Genomic DNA, 19,248 nt, shown 5'->3' on the forward strand with positions numbered 1-19,248 from the left:
GGCAGCAGAAATGAGGAGACAAAAGAAATGACTCAAATGAAAGAACAGAACAAAGCTCCAGGAAAAGAACTAAACAAAACGGAGACAAGCAGTCTACTAGGTGCAGAGTTTGAAACACTGGTTATAAAAATGCTCAAAGATCACAAAGAGAACTTCGACATAGAGACAGGAAATATAAAAATGGAGATAGAGCCCTGGATGGGTGGCTCATTTGGAGTGTTGTCCCGTATACCAAAAGGTTGCCAGTTTGATTCTTTTTTTTTTTTATATATATATTTTATTTTATTTTATTTTTTTTAATATTTTTTATTGATTAAGATATTACATATGTGTACCCTCTACCCCCCCTCCCCCCGCTCATCCCCTCACCCCCCCGTTGTCCGTGTCCATTGGTTAGGCCTATATGCTTGCATATAAGTCCTTTGGTTGATCTTTCCCCCTTGCCCCCACCCTCCCCTACCTTCCCTCCAAGGCCCGACAGTCCAATCAAAGCCTCTCCGTCTCTGGATCAGTCCTTGTTCATCAGTTTATGTTGTTCATTATATTCCACAAATAAGTGAGATCTTGTGGTATTTATCCGCTCTCCAGTTCCATCCATGCTGTGGCAAATGGTAAGAGTTCCTTTTTCTTCTTCCTCTTAAAGAATACCTTTCAGCATTTCACATAATGCTGGTTTGGTGGTGATGAACTCCTTTAGCTTTTTCTTATCCGTGAAGCTCTTTATCTGACCTTCCATTCTGAATGATAGCTTTACTGGATAAAGTAATCTTGGTTGCAGGTTCTTGCTATTCATCTCTTTGAATATTTCTTGCCACTCTCTTCTGGCCTGCATGGTTTCTGTTGAGAAATCAGCTGACAGTTGGATGGGTACTCCCTTGTAGGTAACTGACTGTCTTTCTCTTGCTGCTTTTAAGATTCTCTCTTTATCTTTTGCTCTCGGCATTTTAATTATGATGTGTCTTGGTGTGGTCCTCTTTGGATTCCTTTTGTTTGGGGTTCTCTGCGCTTCCTGGACTTGTAAGTCCATTTCTTTCACCAGGTGGGGGAAGTTTTCTGTCATTATTTCTTCAAAAAGGTTTTCAATATCTTGCCCTCTCTCTCCTTCTGGTACCCCTATAATTCTGATGTTGGTACGCTTGAAGTTGTCTCAGAGGTTCCTTACACTATCTTCATATTTTTTGAATCTCTTTTCTTTTTTCTTTTTCAGTTGGGTATTTTTTGTTCCTTTGCATTTCAAATCTTTGACTTGATTCTTGGGATCCTCTTGTCTGCTGTTGGATCTCTGTAAATTATTCTTTATTTCAGTCAGTGTATGCTTAATTTCTAGTTGGTCCTTTTTCATGTCCTCCATGGTCTCACTATACTCCTTGAGGGATTCATTAAATTTATCGGCGGTTTCCATAAAATTCTTGACAAACCTTATAAACGTGGCCTTGAACTCTATATCCAGTCGTCTGCCCTCCTCCGTTTCTGCCAATTGTGACCTGTTTCTTTGTCTCCGCATTTTGGCTGCTTCCCTGTGTTGATAAAGTGGCCTGCGCGCCAGGTGTCCTGTAGGGCCCAGTGGCTCAGCCTCCCCAGTTACCTGGGGTGGACACTCTTGGTGCACTCTTGGTGCCTCGGTTGTTGTAGGATCACTGGGAGGAATTGACCTCCAGGCCAATTGGCTGTGGGAAGCAGCTGTGTCTGAAGTGGGAGAATGGTCCCCCTCTGACCACTGGGTACAGTGGCTCCTGGATCTAAGGAGGTGCTAATTCAGCCCCTGCCTGAGGCCACACAGCAGGAACCACGAAGAGGCTCAGCTGTGAAGCAATGCAAGCCGCTGCGGGGCCTTGGGCCTTCTCTTGGAAGTTCCGGGTCTGCCAGGCTGGGCTGTAGTTAGGTACATTCACATGCAAAAGCCTCTGCCACAGCCTGGGTGGGGCGGAGTCTCAGGGAGTCAAAAGGGCGGAGAAAGATGCTATGGCTGATTCTCCGCGCCCGGAGTCGCGCGTCTCAGTGTCCCGGTAACGGCTGCAAGCACCTCTGAGGGAAATCTACCCTCAAGTTCGCCCGCTGCCGCCTGACAGACCAGCCTCTGCCCGTATGAGTCCTGGGTCCCCAGAGACTTCCCGGAATCGGAGTTCAGAGCAGTCGGGAGCTTGTGATTCAAAAAGACAGCCGCGTCCTCAGGTGCCACCCCCTTTCCGCACGCACACGAGCCGCCCCCGTACCTCTGCACTCAGCCTCCGCAACTCCTCTGGCTCTCAGCATGCTTTTCTTTTCTTCTAGTTGTAGAAATTACACTCAGCCAGCCTTCCTGTTGTTTTGGACGATGTTTGCTCCGTCCTTTGGGATAATTTTCAATTGTTGTGTGGGGCGACTATTTCCCGGTGTTTATCTATGCCGCCATCTTAGTTTCTCCGCCAGTTTGATTCTTGATCAGGGCACTTACCTAGGTTGGAATTGGGACCCTAGTAGGGTCGTGTATGGGAGGCAACCGATCAATGCTTCTCTCTTACATCAATATTTCTCTCGCTCTCAAATTAATAAATATATCCTCCAGTGAGGGTGTTTTTTTTTTAAATGGAGATGAAAAAGACTGAAATGAAGAATACATTAGAGAGAATCAACAGATTACTAGTATATGAATCAAAGGATTGAGTCAGTGATTTGAAAGATAAGATAGCAGAAGACATGCAACAGAACAAAAAGAAAAAAGAACCCAAAAATATGAGGATAGTTTAAGGGGCTTCTGGGACAATATCAAGTGTTCTAACATTTGCATCATAGGTGTATCTGAAGGAGAAGAAAGAGAGGAATTGAAAATTAATGAAGAAAATTTCCCTAACCTGATGAAGGAAATAGACATACAAGACCAGGAAGTGCAGAGTTTTCAAAAAGATGATCTCAAAGATACCTACACCAAGACATATCATAATTAAAATGCCAAAGGTTAAAGCTGAAGAGAGAATCTTAAAAGTAGCAAGAGATAAGCATTTATCTAGAAGGGAGCTCCCATAAGATTACCAAATGATTTTTTGATTTTTTTGATTTTAAAGCTTTTTTTTTCTTTTTTTTTTTTTAATATATTTTATTGAGTTTTTACAGAGAGGAAGGGAGAGGGATAGAGAGTTAGAAACATCAGTGAGAGAGAAACATCGATCAGCTGCCTCCTGCACACCCCCTACTGGGGATGTGCCCGCAACCAAGGTACATGCCCTTGACCGGAATTGAACTTGGGACCCTTGAGTCCCCAGGCCGACGCTCTATCCACTGAGCCAAACCGGCTAGGGCTCAAATGATTTCTTAACAGAATCTTTGAAGTGAGAAGGGGTTGGCACAAAATACACAAAGTGATGAAAAAAAACAAGGACCTACAACCGCAATTACTCTACCCAGCAAATTTATCATTTAGAATTAAAGCATAAAGAGCTTCTCAGACAAGAGAGAAAACTAAAGGAGTCTATGTTAAAACATAAAACCCGTACTACACGTACACCATGACCAAGTGGGGTTTTTACTGGAGAAGCAAGACTGGTAAAGTATCCACAAATCAATAAAAGTGATGCATCATATAAACAAATTGAGAAACAAAAACCACATAATCATATCAATGGATGCAGAAAAAGCATTCGACAAAATCCAACACTCTTTCTTGATAAATACTCTAAGCAAAGCGGGAACAGAGGGATCACACCTCAACATAATAAAAGCCTTATATAACAAACCTACAGCCAACATCATACTCGATGGGCAAAAACTAAAACCATTTCACCTAAGAACAGGAACAAAACAGGGATTTCCACTTTTACCACTCCTGTTCGACATAATACTGGAAGTGCTAGCCATAGCGATCAAACAAAAAGAAGAAATAAAAAGCATCCAAATTGGAAAAGAAGTAAAACTGTCATTATTCACAGATAACATCATATTGTACATAGAAAACCCTAAAGACTCCATCAAAAAATTATTAGACTTAATAAATGAATTTGGCAATGTAGCAGGATACAAAATTATCACCCAGAAATCTATGGCATTCTTATACACCAATAATGTATTCACAAAAATAGAAACTAAAAAAAAAAAAAAATCCTATTTACCATTGCATCAAAAAAATTAAGATACCTAAGAGTAAACTTAACTAAGGAGGTAAAAGTCCTGTACTCGGAAAACTACAGGACGTTGAAAAAAGAGATAGAAGAAGATATAAACAAGTGGAAGAATATACCGTGTTCATGGATTGGTAGAATCAACATCATTAAAATGTCCATGCTACCCAAAGCAATCTATAGCGTCAGTGCAATCCCGTTAAAATACCAGTGGCATTCCAGCAGATGATATTTCACACTTTTGCTGAAATGTTTAAGACTGACAAAATAAGCAAAACTGTTGGTTGATACCTAGTTTGTTTTTTTTATCTTATTTCCTCCACCTGTTTTCATGAGTAAATGTTCATCTGAACATCATCTCTGGTTCTATATTTTGGTTGTGACTGGTTTAAATATCACAATGCCCACCCATTAGCATCCTCTCTTTATATATTAATGATGGAGGTATACTTTCTTCAGCCATTCCAGGACTCATGAGAACTTGTCCTCTCCTCAGAATCTTTAGAGATGAACAGATAAGCATATGAGTTAGGAGGATGAAACCTGTCTCTGTGTTGTGGCTGTTATAAAAAATGGCCATTCTATATAATAAAAGCCTAATATCCTAAACATACCAACGGCATATTTCACAAACCTAGAACAAACTCTCCAAAAATTTATATGGAATTAAAAAAAAAGACCCTGAATAGCCACAGCAATCCTGAGAAAAAAAAGAACAAAGTTGGAGTGATCACATTACAGATATCAAGTTATATTACAAAGCCACTGTTCTCAAAACTGCATGGTACTGGCACAAGAACAGACATATAGACCAGTAGAGCAGAACAGAGAATCCAGAAATCGACCCAAACCATTATGCTCAATTAATATTTGACAAGCCCTAGCTGGTTTGGCTCAGTGGATAGAGTGTGAGCCTGTGGACTGAAGGGTCCTGGATTCGATTCCAGGTCAGGGCACATGCCTGGGTTGCAGGCTTGATCCCCAGGAGGGAATGTGCAGGAGGCAGACAATCAATGATTCTTTCTCATCATTGATGTTTCTCTCTCTCCCTCTCCCTCCCTCTCTGAAATCCATAAAAATATTTTTTTAATTAAAATATATATATATAGTTGACAAAGAGGCAAGAGCATACAATGGAGTCAAGACAGTCTCTTCAATAAATGTTGGGAAAATTGGACAGATACATGCAAAAAAATGAAACTAGACCACATACTTATACAATACACAAAAACAAACTTAAAATGGATGAAGGATTTAAACATAAGATGGGAAACCATAAAAATCTACCACAAAAATCTTAGATTACGTAGACAGCAAAATATCAGATTTACCTGTTCACTGACATCTCCTAGAACAGTAGAAACGAAGGAGAAAATAAACAAATAAAACTACATCGAAATAAAAGCTTCTGCACAGCAAAAGAACCCATCAGCAAAACAACAAGAAAGCCCACTGCATGGGAGAACATATTTGCAAATGTTATCACCGATAAGGGTTTAACCTCCAGCATTTACAGGGAACTCATACAACTTAACAAAAGGAAGACAAATAATCCAATAAAAAAATGGGTAAAGGGCCTATATAGACACTTTTCGAAAGAGGACATCCCGAAGGCCAAGAGACATATGAAGAAACGTTCAAAGTCACAAATCAGCCGAGAGATGCAAATCAAAACAACGATGAGACACCATCTCACATTTGTCAGGATGATGGCTATCATTAACAAATCAACAAATGACAAATCCTGGCGAGGATGTGGAGAAAAGGGTACCGTTGTACACTGCTGGTGGGAATGCAGACTGGTTCAGCCACTGTGGAAAACAGTATGGAGTTTTCCTAAAAAAATTTAAAATGGAACTCCCATTTAACCCAGTAATCCCACTTCTAGGAATATATCCCAAGAAGACAGAAATACCAGTCATAAAGGACATATGCACACCTATGAAAAAAGGCATCCCACCACCACTTCTATTGGGCGGGGGATTTGGATGTTAGAAACAACTTATTTTGAGTAGATGACTACTTTCTAAAATAGCTAAAAGAAACCCATTCTCGGCTAATGTAGAAGGAATAAAAAACCTTATAATTTATGCAAATTCATGAATTATTTTTACAAAAATTTCTTTTATAATGCCAATATTATTATTTCATAAGGAAAAGGTCAAAATGATGTTATTAAGAACTAGCTTTTCTCATATGGAGCTAGATTATATCCTCTTTGAAAGCAAATTAATATTTACGATGATGATCTGTATTTGCTATAGGATATTTGTTACGAATCGGGGTGCAGTTCTATTGTGTAAAGGGAAATGAACTGAAATCAGAACTCTTCAGATATAGACATCCCCCTCCCAAAAGTAAAGACTGTGAAACTTACCTCTCTTCCATACTGTACGATATAAGGGGAAGGCTCATTATTTAAAACTCCTTGTCTTCCTATTTGATACCTAATTGAGCCATATTAAAAGGACTATGTAAACCTTCTTTGTTAGTGAGTGTTTAATCGGGGAAGACTGGATTGGAAGTTCTAGGGGAGGGGATAGAACTTCCTTGCGGATTTGTATCTAAAGTGAAGTTGACAGGGCACTCACTAGCTCTTGCCTTGTAGACTACCAGAGAGAGCTGTCGGCTTCCAAGGGAAAGAACAACGCACTAAGAGAGAACTTCACCTAAAGATGACTTTGCATAGAGGTCAGGCTAAATTGCCCTGATTTCCTTGACTACTCTCTACCTCAAGGTTGCAAGGAATATTCCGCAACAGAGTAGAGACGGATGGCAATGGAGGAATGGAGAGAGAAAAGGCTAACATACAGGTTATAAGTGAATTTTAATATCTCAGTCCTAGTTCTTCCATTAATTAGCTATCTGACCTGGGACAAGCTGCAACTTCTCTGGATCTCATCCACAAAATGAAGAAGTTGAGGTGAATGATCGAATCTCTTCCACTAGCAGCTCTAACATTCCCAGGTATAACCTACATCTGAAATTCTGCAGAAAATGGTATCTGCACTGCCTACCTGTAATCTGATCAAAGTGACTAGCCAGTAGGAACACATCTAGGTTAGTTAGATGCAGGTTGCAATACAAACACATTAATGTTAGAATACATATTTACTTGACAGTTGTAAATACTAAAATAAAAAATATGTTTGACATATTAATAATAAGTAAATATAACATTTTTCAGGAATGTAATCCTGAAAGCTGTGAGGATCATGATGAGACAACTAATTTATATATGATTAAGTTTTCTGCTGTATATAACGTCATAATCTCTTAAATCTTTGATTTTTTTTAATACTACTGTGTCCTGACATTAATAAAGATCTGTCCATTGTGAAAAATTTGAAGACAAAGCTTTTGTGTTTAGCTTATTAGTGAACAGATAGTTTATCTTCATTAAGATTATTGATACATGAATGTAGATATTACACAGCTTTTTTGGTATTGTTGTTAAGCCTTGCCCAAGGACATTTTTCCATTGATTTTTTTTAGGGAGAGAGGAAGAGAGAGGGAAAAACCAAGAGAAACATTGATGTGAGAGAAACACATCGATTGGTTGCCTCCTGTAAGTGACCTGACCAGGGCCAGGCCAGGTGAGGAGCCTGCAACTAAAGTATGTGCCCTTGACTAGAATCAAACCCAGGACTCTTTCTTCCACAGGTTAGATGCTCTATCGACTGAGCCCAACAGGCTAGGGCTTAAAATTAACTTTATTAATTTTAAGAAATTTTTCATACCAATGAAGCTAGGTAAATAGTTAATGATTACCACATATTTTATTAAAAACTAGAGGCCCAGTGCACAAATTCTTGCACTGGTGGGGGGCATGGACTGTGGGGATCGGCCTGCTGTGGGAGTGCCGCTCATCCCAGTCAGCAGAGCAGCATTCCCACTGTGGGAGCGCACTGACCACCAGGGGGCAGCTCATAGTGACTGGTCGACTGGTCGTTCTGGTTATTCCACCATTTGGTCATTGGGCTTTTATTATATAGGATTGCACTGAGAATATAATCACAAAATTAAAATTAGATTTTGCTGCCTGTGGATTCCTCTTAAGATCTTACGATACAGCACCTAGGGCAATGGAAACTAAAGAGAAAATAAACAAATGGGACTACATCAAAATAAAAAGCTTGTACACAGCAAAAGAAACCATCAACAAAACAACAAGAAAGCCCACTGCATGGGAAAACATATTTGCCAATGTGATATATGATAAGGGTTTACTCTCCAACATTTACAGAGAACTCATACAACTTAACAAAAGGAAGATAAACAACCCAATCAAAAAATGGGCAACTGGCCTAAATACTTTTTGAAAGAGGACATACAGGAAGCCAAGAGACATATGAAAACATGCTCAAAGTCACTCATCATCCGAGAGATGCAAATCAAAATGACAATGCGGTACCATCTCACACCTGTCAGAATGGCTGTCATCAACAAATCATCAAATAACAAGTGCTGGCGAGGATGCAGAGAAAAAGGATCCCTCATGTACTCTGGTGGGAATGCAGACTGGTGCAGCCACTGCGGAGAACAGTATGGAGTTTCTTCAAAACACTAAAAATGGAACTCCCATTTGACCCAGTGATCCCACTTCTAGGAATAACTCAAGAAACTAGAAACACCAATCAGAAAGGATATATGTACCCCAATCTTCATAGCACAATTTACAGTAGCTAAGATTTGGAAACAGCTCCAGTGCCCATCAGCAGATGAGTGGATTAAAAAACGGTGGTACATCTACACAATGGAATACTATGCTGAGGTAAAAAATAAAGAACTCTTACCATTTGCAACAGCATTATGCTAAGCAAAATAAGTCAGTCAGAGAAAGATAAGTATCAAATAATCTCACTCATTTGTGGAATATAATGAACAACATAAATAGATCCAGAGACACAGAATCATCCAATAGACCATCAAATCTCAGAGGGATGGTGGGGGAAGGGGTGGAGAAGGGATAAAAGATTAATCAAAAAAAACTTGTATGCATATAAGCATAGACAATAGATACAGACAATAGTAAGGGGGTGGTGAAGGCCAGGGCTGGGCATCAGGGGCAGGCTGGGAGAAGACAATGGGGGGAAAAGGTGACATATGTAATACTTTCAATGATAAAGAATTAAAAAAACAAAACAGTATTATAAGAAATGTTTGAGACTTATTTAAAAAGAAGAAAAAAGACCAAAAGTATGAAGAATAAAATGGCAATAACTACATTTATCTATCAACTAGGGGCCCAGTGCATGAATTCGTGCACTTTGAAAGGAACTGTGGGCCGTGAGGGTATGGTGGGCACAGGGGTGGGTCTCAGCCCATCCTCTGTTCCCCCACCTGGCCCCTCCCACTGCAGCCCCTGGGCCCCTGTCTGCCAGCAGCCCTGCTCTCGCTGCTGCCATTCCCACACACTGACGGCACTGCCCCACTTGCACCCACTGATAGCATGGAGCAATTGGGGCCAGCGCCAGCAGCAGGTGCAAGTGGGGCCTGCGCCAGCAGCAGGTGCGAGCAGTGCTGCTGCCCCAATTGCCCCCCAGGAGCAGGGGGAGGTGGAGAAGCTGATGGTGTTGACCAGTCAGGCCAGGGCCGGCAACAGGTGTGAGCACCAGGTGGGATCGTGGTGCGCAGGAGCAAAGAATTTTCAGTAACCATCAGAGGCTCACCCCAATGGCAGCAACCGGCGCCTGCCTTGGTCTGGTGCACCTGCTCCACCACCCCACCACAGCCGACGCGCACCATGTTCCATGCTCTACTGCCTCCTGCCAATGCCTGCCATGTTGCGTGTGTGCTCCTTGGTGGTCAGCACACGTCATAGTGACTGGTTTTTTGGTTGTACCACCGTTAAGTCTATTTGCATATTGGGGTTTTATATATACAGATAATTACTTTAATTGTAAATGGATTAAATGCTCCAATTAAAAGACATAGTGTGGCTGGATGGATAAGAAAACAAGTCTCTTACATATGCTGTCAACAAGAGTCTCACTTCAGATCAAAAGACAGACAGAAAGTAAAGGGATGGGAAAAGATATTTCATGAAAATGGAAATGGAAAAAAAATGTTGGAGTAGCAATACTTATACCAGACAAAACAGACTTGGATACAAAGGCTATAACAAGGGACAAAGAACGACCCAGCAGCTCCGCTTCTGGGTATTTATCGGAGGAAACGCAAAACACTAAATCGAAAAGATCTGCATCCATATGTGCACTGCAGCATTGTTTAAAATAGCCAAGATATGGATGCAACCTAAGTATCCATCCATAGGTGAATAGATAAAGAAGTGGGACATATATACAATGGAACATGACTCAGCCATAAGAAAAGAATAAAATCTTATAATCTGCAATACCTAGAGAGTATTTTTCCCAGTGAAATAAGCCAGACAGAGAAAGATCAATATGATTTCACTTATGTGTAGAAACTATAAACCTAAATAGATTCACAAACAAAACAGAAACAAACTTATAGAGAACATTTTGAAGGTTGCCAGATGGAAGGGAGTTTGAGAGTATGGGTGAAAAACGTGGAGGAGTTGAGAAGTACAGATTTGTTGTTATAGAGTAGTCATAATGTTGTAGCCCGGGACAGTGTGGTTGGTTGGAGCATTGTCCTATGTGCCAAAGCGTCGCGGGTTTGATTTCTGGTCAGAACACATACCCATGTGGCGGATTTAATACCTGGTTGGGTGAGTACAGAAGGTAACCGATCAATGTTTCTCTCTCTCTCTTCCTCTCCCTTCCTCTCTCTCTCAAATCAGTTCATTAAAACAAACAAGCATATCCCTGGGTGAGGATTAAAAATAATAAGAATATTGTGATAACTATGCATGGTGTCAGATGAGAACTAGATTTATTGGGGTGATCACTTTGTAAGTTATATGAATGTCTAATCACTATGTTGTACAGCTGAAACTAATATGACAGCTGTAACTGAAAATTATCTTTAAAATGACAATGCAAGAGAAACATTTCATCAGTATAGTTAAGTAAATACTCATTGGTTACCTATTCAGTGTGATTGCACTTATACTCATTAAAAATTCATTCCTAAGAGTATTTCCATCAGCATCCTTGTTTCTCCAGATTGGAGTCCTCTTTAGCAGTTCAATTTTTAATAAGCTTTAACTTGTAATATAAAAATTGTTTTACAGACTTTTAGGTACTTGTTGGTACAGAGTTTATAATCATCAATGATTGTTTTAATAAAATACCAGTAGGAGTAATTTCATAGTCTGATTTGTTTAGCCACTCTCAAGTTATTTCTGTCAGAGACTAGGACTTTAGTAAAGGGAAACTTTAAGTAAAAACAACTTTCACTTAATGCCATAAATTATAAATAAGTGATACAGAGCTGCAGTCTAACCATTGGAAACATGATATGGTTAGGATGACTGGAGGAATGATTATGAGGTATGTTTTATTTGGTAATTATTTATTGCTAATTGTTCAATTCAGAATGTTTTAGTGTTCTTACTTGCTTTTGAAACTTTAATTCGTAGCTTGTTTTTCCTTTTTTAAAAATGTGTTTATCCATCTTTGTTTTTAATCTACAAAGCTCATTTTAATGTAATCATTATTTTTAAAGATGTTTTTACAACAGTCAACCCCTGGTTTGAATTTTGGTTCTGTTCAACTTTCTTCTGGAAATTCATCTAACATCCAGCAACTCGCACCTGTAAATATGCAAAGCCAGGTTGTTCAAACTAACCAAATTCAAAGTGGAATGAATACCGGACACGTTGGCACAACTCAGCACATGATACAACAGCAGACTTTACAAAGTTCATCAAGTCAGGTAATGTTATCTATTAATACAGGCTATGGAGTGTTCAACAATTAAAATGTGTATTATTGCTGCAACTAAAAAAAAGCTCTATCTTGAACAATACTATATTTAAATTTTAATAATAATTAGAAAATATAATAGTGAAAAGTCATTATTAAAATATTTTGTTCAAAAGTGTTAGTTGTGAAGCTGTTGGTTGTTAAATACTTTCACTATTTTGACATTTAAAAATTTGTAGGTTAAAAGGTTTGACTTGCAAAGAAGACTGACCAGGAAATACGTTACCATACATGAAGAATAAATTGTTTGGGCAGTAATGCTTTAATCAGTATTCCAGGAAATTTTGGTAATTGATGTACATCTGTGACTATAAATCCCAGGGCTACAAATAAAGTATAGAAAAATGTCTAATGTTGATCACTCATTTGGGGGATTTAATAGAAAGTCTTTATGTTTACTTTATATTATCCCTGTTAAGATCATGCTCCTTTTCTAAGATCATAGCTTACCTTTCAGCAAGATATTGAAGACTAATCTGTTCTCAGTTACTATAAGTCATTACTTTGTGGTCAGATTTCTCTCAGAGTAATATGTCTTGCCACTTTTTTTCTGTAATGTCAACCATTACTAGGATGATCTCTAGAAGCATACTTCCTGATGTAAATTTTTCAGTTAATCTGTCATTATAATCTCTTCTTTTCCAACAGAGTCAACAAAATGTCTTAAGCGGGCATAGCCAACAAACATCTCTTCCTAGTCAGACCCAGAGCACTCTTACAGCCCCCCTGTATAACACGATGGTGATTTCTCAGCCGGCATCCGGAAGCATGGTCCAGATCCCATCTTGTATGCCACAAAACAGTACCCAGAGTGCTGCAGTAACTACATTCACTCAGGACAGACAGATAAGGTAGTTATCGGAGTTCATTAGTCATCTGTAAGTTGTATCTTAATTGATTAAAAGTAAGGTTATTTTTAAAAACATGATTTTAGTTTGTTACTCCAGATAGTATTCTTTTTTTAAAAAAGTTGATTCCAGAGAGAGGAAGGGGAAAGGAGAGAGAAGAAAAAAAAAAGAGAGAGAAACATTGATTGGCTGCCTTCCTCACATGCCCCCACTGGGCATTGAACCACAACATGAGTATGTTCCCTGACTGGAAATTGAACCCACCACCTTTTGGTGTACAGGATGGCGCTCCAGTCAAACAAGCCACACTGGTCAGGGCCAGCCCATATTCTTGAATTTGAAATAAAAATGCATAATGTATTCATTGTTTAAGGACTTTGTAATAAAAAGGTAGCAACCTGTCCAGAAATGTGCTACCAAATATTGTAGAAGCCAAATTCTGCAGCACACTTTTATATGACTTTTATTACAAGCTTTGTGTCACTAAAATTTTTATTATTTTAATACAGATACTGGTGAGTTTTCATGTAGTAACAATGATTAGGGTGTACGCTACCATAGTTTGTTTTGAAATAAAAGTAGCTTGCCTTTCTTGAGTTTGTTTAGTACTATACTAAGCGCTCAAAACATTATTTCATTTAATTCTTATTTTTTAAAAATGTGTTAGGGTCTTTTAATTTGTAGGTAAGAAAAAAGTGAGTTTATAATACTTTGGTCAAGAGCCTGTAGCTAGTTAAGGAGGTGAAGAAGGCTTTCTGAATTCAAGCCTCAGTGTTTGATTTCAAACCTCAAGTGCTTAAACATATTCTATACATAACTTTTATGGGCAATTCAAGAAAGTAATCTATGATATCTTTTAGTGGGAATAGCTGACTTAGAAACAAAGTTTTTGAAGAAATGCCATTTATATTTGGAAGCTTCTAATTTTAGAATCTCTGTAGTCTTAAAACTTTTTTTTAAAGATATTTTTATTGATTTCAGAGAGAGCAAGGGTGAGGGAGAGATAGAAACATCAATGATGAGAGAGAATCATTGGTCAGCTGTCACCTGAATGCCCCCAATGGGGGTCAAGCCTGAAACCCTGGCATGTGCCCTGCCGGGGAATCGACTGTGACCTCCTGGTTCATAGGTCAAAGCTCAGCCACTAAGCACACCAGCCAGGCTATATACACATTTTGTTTTACTGGTATCTCAAAATGGATCTTTAACCCTTTGAGTGCCAACCAATATCCTAGGAACTATGCTAAAATTGCCAAGGCATTTTTGCTGTTTTTACAGCAGTTTAGGAAAAAAATTATGAATCGCAAGTAAATGAAGTTACATATTCAAAAACTTAAGGAAACCTTTACTACATTTGTTTTCATCTTTGACATATATTGTTTGCTGATTGTATTATAAAATACTAGTAGGAAAAAAAAAATTGCCGATGGTGCTCCCAGCACTTTTGGCGAAAGACAGGAGGAGTGCAGTCACGCTCCCTGGCACTAAGAGGGTTAAAAACACGAAACAAAATTGAAACATACAGCTTTAAAAAACTAAATGGGCAATATCATTGGGTATTATCTTAGAGAAGTATTCAGCCACTGCCTTTTGTAATGCATATTTTTTTTGTATTTCTGATTCCTCTTTTCTTCCTCCTACAGATTTTCTCAAGGTCAGCAACTTGTGACCAAATTAGTAACTGCTCCTGTAGCTTGTGGGGCGGTCATGGTACCTAGCACTATGCTTATGGGTCAGGTGGTGACTGCCTACCCTACTTTTGCTGCACAACAGCAGCAGTCACAGACGTTGTCAGTCACACAGCAGCAGCAGCAGCAGCAGCAGCAGAGTTCCCAGGAGCAGCAGCTCACATCAGTTCAGCAACCATCTCAGGCTCAGCTGAACCAACCACCACAGCAATTTTTACAGGTAATTCTCCCAAACCTATTTACTTTTAATAATGAAATTAGGCATTAAGTGAACACTTGTAAGTGATCTGAAAAATGCATAGAAGCTAATTGTACAAGTTAAATTTCTGTAAGGCAAAGTTTGTCTGATTGGCTATATGTATTTCCCTGTTCAGTCCTTCAAAGACAGCCCTGCCATGGACATAACCAATTATTTAAACTGCTGGATAGAATAAGGGGCTACTACCTGCCCATATCAGGACACTTATATAGAGCCCTCTCTGGCTAGAGTTTCTGGAATTCAAGGAAAGGCACCTTTCTTTCATCTCTTATCTTTAGCAGCCCATCAAACGACTCTCTACTGGGCAGAGGTATCAAGTCGGATTTTTAAAAAATTAGGCATTATCTTAAATTATTTTTTAAGATTAAGTTTTATAATGATTTTTTGGTTAACATTAGTATTAGAAATATTGTGGAAACAGTATATGTCATAGTTAAGAACTTGGGCTCTTAAGTCCTGCTGCCTTGGAATTCAGTCACTTCTGCACCACGTACTGCGGGACCTTTGGCAGGTTACTTAACTTGCTAAACTTCAGTTTCCTCATCTGTAATATGGAGGTGCTATGGATGATGCATGTAAATCACTGAACATAGCATAAGGCATATAAATTAGCTGTTGTGTATGACCACCAGTGATAAACACACTGGCCAGAATGCAGACACACATCTCCTAGGGGTGTATTGGACAGGAACTACTTCTCCAAAGGATACAGTGTCCTCAGCAAGGATATCAGGACACGTTTCTAGCACTCTCACGGCGGGTGCACAGCAGGGAAGTCCAGCCTTTTCTCTTCTGGCTGAGGGGGAGCCATTTTGAATAGAGGGTAGTCTAGGATTGTGCTAGAGACCAATCCATATAGGCCAGGCACAAATCAATTTTAGAGTTATACAACATGGTATAATTAGAAGATTTAATATTATATTGTATACTCACGCATAAATACAGTGTTAATTTATCACCCTAGGAGTTCAGTTATAATTCCTAACCTTGGGATGTGGAAAACTAAACAGATAGTTACCTAAGTCTCTCTCAAGTCATATACCTATACTGCAGCTATTAATGATTGCCTCACTTACTGTTGTAAATGAATTATTAAGCAGAATTTATAGCAAGTTATAAAGTATTATTATCAGATAGATAACCAATGAGAATTAAGTAAAAGCTTAAAAAAGGAGAGGACTTGCCTTAAGACCTCAGTCTTCTAAGTCTATCAGAACGAGGTCCCTTAAAAGAATGAACATTCTCTCACCCCCCCCCCCCCCCCCCCACTTTGGGAAAAAGCATTCCAAACACATGGGATACCTAAAAAAGTAAGATCAGCAATACCCTTCAGAGAGACACTCATATGTAGATAGTAAGGACTATACAATTTGTCTATTACCTAGTTCTAAAATGTACCTCTGTTGTAATCCTGTAGGGCTCATGCATGTCCTGGGTTCTTTATCTTACAAAAGCTTTTGCTAATGTGCCCTGGCCAGGTAGCTCAATTGGTTAGAGCAGGGGTGGGCAAACTTTTTGACTGGAGGGCCACAATGGGTTCTTAAACTGGACCGGAGGGCCGGAACAAAAGCATGGATGGAGTGTTTGTGTGAACTAATATAAATTCAAAGTAAACATCATTACATAAAAGGGTACGGTCTTTTTTTTTTTTTTTTAGTTTTATTCATTTCAAACTGGCCGGATCCGGCCCGCGGGCCGTAGTTTGCCCACGGCTGGGTTAGAGCATCGTCGCAATGTGGGTTCGATTCCCAGTCAGAGCACATATAAGAATCAGCCAATGAATGCACAAATAAGTAAAACAACAGTTTATATTTCTTTTCTCTCTTTAAAAAGAAAAGTTTTTCTTAATGACAAAGACAGAAAGCAAATTGCCCAGATCCTTGGCAAAGCTTAATGGTTCTTAAGGTTCAGGATCTATCTGTGTGCTTGCAAGTGTCCTTCATTTGTAGTGGTGACTGCCTTTTCATTGTCCGAAAACTTAAGTAAATCTTAATGTACACAAACTAGTGGGAGTAAAGCAATGTTGCATAATCCATTTGTTTTTAGACTTCTAGGTTGCTTCATGGGAACCCTTCAACTCAGCTTATCCTCTCTGCTGCGTTTCCACTACAACAGAGCACTTTCCCTCAATCACATCACCAGCAACACCAGTCTCAGCAGCAACAGCAACTGAGTCGGCACAGGACTGACACTTTGACGGATCCTTCCAAGGTTCAACCGCAGTAGCACACGTCTCCTCTCTGACCTCAAGGGAGGAAGGGTTGGCCCATAAAGAGTTGCTCAGATGATCTGAGGATTAGGAGGAAAAGTTCTAGTAGATTCCTGAGATGCAGTATTGAGTATTCTAATTCCTCGAATTAGTTAGCAGGGAAAATGCTGCCTAGTGCTGCAGATGTACATTAAATACCCGCCAGCAGGAAATGACCATAGGGCCATAGCCAATTCTGACAGTGTTTTAATTGCTCAGATATTTTTTGATGGAAAAAGAGTATATTGCCAAATGTAGAAGCTCAGCTAAAGAAATATGACCTCCAGTGAATCAGAAAGGCACTAACAATGTTAGTAACTTTTAGTGGTTCAGTGCCTGTTTTCAAGTGTTACAGAGGACACACCACTGCCACATCAGGGGTTTGCTTACAATGATGCCATGAAGACAGTGCAGTCGACCCACCAGGCCCTCTTCCCCAGCCCCTCTCCCTTCTCAGATAATGATGGAATCGCAATTTCAGAATGTTGTGTGGGTTCACATTCTCTATGTAAAGATGCTGTAAAAATATTATGTATATGTCTGGATAAAAGGAAAGAAAGCAAAACATTTTGTATGCTGCATGGAAGCATTATCTCCTCCTTAAAGGTATGAATACATTTCCTTAGATTCTGATGCCATGTGCAAACTAAGACATCCTTTGTTTTCCCTTTCGTTTACAACACGATCGTGTTCTCTTCACTTTTCCGGGGCACAAGTCTTTTGTTCATACTTGGCTGTGATGTCACAGTTTGTTCAGTGAGGTATCATGTGCTGCTGGGAATGGATTTTTTTCAGGTTAAATGATTGAAATAACAGGATTTTCAAGTTACTCAGAAGTATCCTTCATTTCATTATTTTCAATAATGTTTGAAAATAGGATTTGCACTGCTTTATTTTAGAAGGTTGGGAGTTTTGATCATATATTTTGATATAGTTCATAGTTGGAAATAGTTGAGTAAATGGTTTGTAACAAGCCTGAAAGAAATGTCATGAATGTTTCAGTTACAGGAGTAAAATTTGCACACAAAACATTTTAGGCACTTTTTAACATTCTCACTGGTGGGAATTTTAACTTTTAGGATTTGTTGGAATCTTTTTATTATCCTTCACAATTTCAATGTTTCTTTTAGTCAGAAATGATTCAGGGTTATTTGAGGGGGAAAAAACCCATAGTGCCTTGATTTTGATTCAGGTGATAACTCACCATCTTGAACTCATTGTCTGGTTTCAGTAGCAGTTTTGAAACCTTAGTACATTTTTAATAGCATGTGAGTGTCAGTGCCATTATTCTCCTAAGTTCCTATGAAGACTGCTTTGAATCTCTTGGCTGGAGATATAAATAATTTAGAAATAAAAGATGACATATTAACACTATCAGAGTCATCAGTGAGATTGCAAATTGTTTTTCCTAAATCAGCATCTTTCTTTAAAGCTGAAATAAGGAGTCATTGAAGAATTACCAGTAAATATTTGCTCAATATGATTTTTACAAAGAGGTGTAGGAATTTGCTTTGCCTTCACTATAACACTAGAATATTGGAACTCACATGCTTTCTAAACATGAACTAAGATTTCATTTGGCAATATCATATTCCAAAGGTAATAAATTCCAACAAAAATTATATTCATAAAAACATTTTATATATTCTATGGTACTGATAATTAAATTTACAACTGTAGAGCAAAGGAAAATATCTTATTAGAATATCAAAAATTATTACTGTGGAAAGGGAAGACAGCAAGCTGTAATAAATCAAAATTGACCTGAAAAGAAAATGTATAACACAACTGAAGTTGAACAGAAAAGGTTTTGAGCAATGAAAATAACCTAATACAGAATTGCTAGATAAAGGAGTTGAGGAACTCCAAGTTAGTTCTTCAGACTTTTCTGTCCTCAGCTTTGCTATTATCCTTAGGGATATATTGTTTTTCTGTAGAAAACTATACCTGGCCACACTTAAATTAGAAAATGTTGAAAATGAAAACAACCAAAGAAAGTTGGTACCTACCCTTCTATAAAAGAAGTGTCATTAGATACCAATCAATAATTAACATATCAAGGAGCTCCTCTCCTAGCTAAATGATCATCCAGAAGAGATTTCTGACTCATGAATGTCAAGGATAGTTGTCAGAATATGTGTGTACTTGAGCATATATACAACACCAAAATTGATGTTGTAAATATGGCAACAGTATTAATTATCTCCCCTTTCAAATTGCCTATGTTAACCTTATCATGCCATTCCATAGTGAGTTGT

General features: G+C 38.7%; 1 protein-coding gene across 2 annotated transcripts in view; it reads left to right on the plus strand.

Annotated features, from left to right (window-relative positions):
- The window catches only part of CLOCK (clock circadian regulator), a 157,763-nt gene extending 138,807 nt beyond the window's left edge, over positions 1 to 18,956 (plus strand). For both annotated transcript variants that reach the window (XM_081096991.1, XM_081096990.1), the window contains 4 exons: positions 11,688 to 11,897; positions 12,596 to 12,798; positions 14,439 to 14,703; positions 16,789 to 18,956. In XM_081096991.1, coding sequence (XP_080953117.1) covers positions 11,688 to 11,897; positions 12,596 to 12,798; positions 14,439 to 14,703; positions 16,789 to 16,968 — 858 coding nt within the window. In that variant the 3' untranslated portion in view covers positions 16,969 to 18,956. The remainder of the gene's footprint in view (positions 1 to 11,687; positions 11,898 to 12,595; positions 12,799 to 14,438; positions 14,704 to 16,788) is intronic.
- The last annotated feature ends 292 nt before the right edge of the window (positions 18,957 to 19,248 follow it).

Source organism: Myotis nattereri, assembly GCF_964212035.1.
Source record: "Myotis nattereri genome assembly, chromosome: 1".
Lineage (NCBI taxonomy): Eukaryota > Metazoa > Chordata > Mammalia > Chiroptera > Vespertilionidae > Myotis > Myotis nattereri.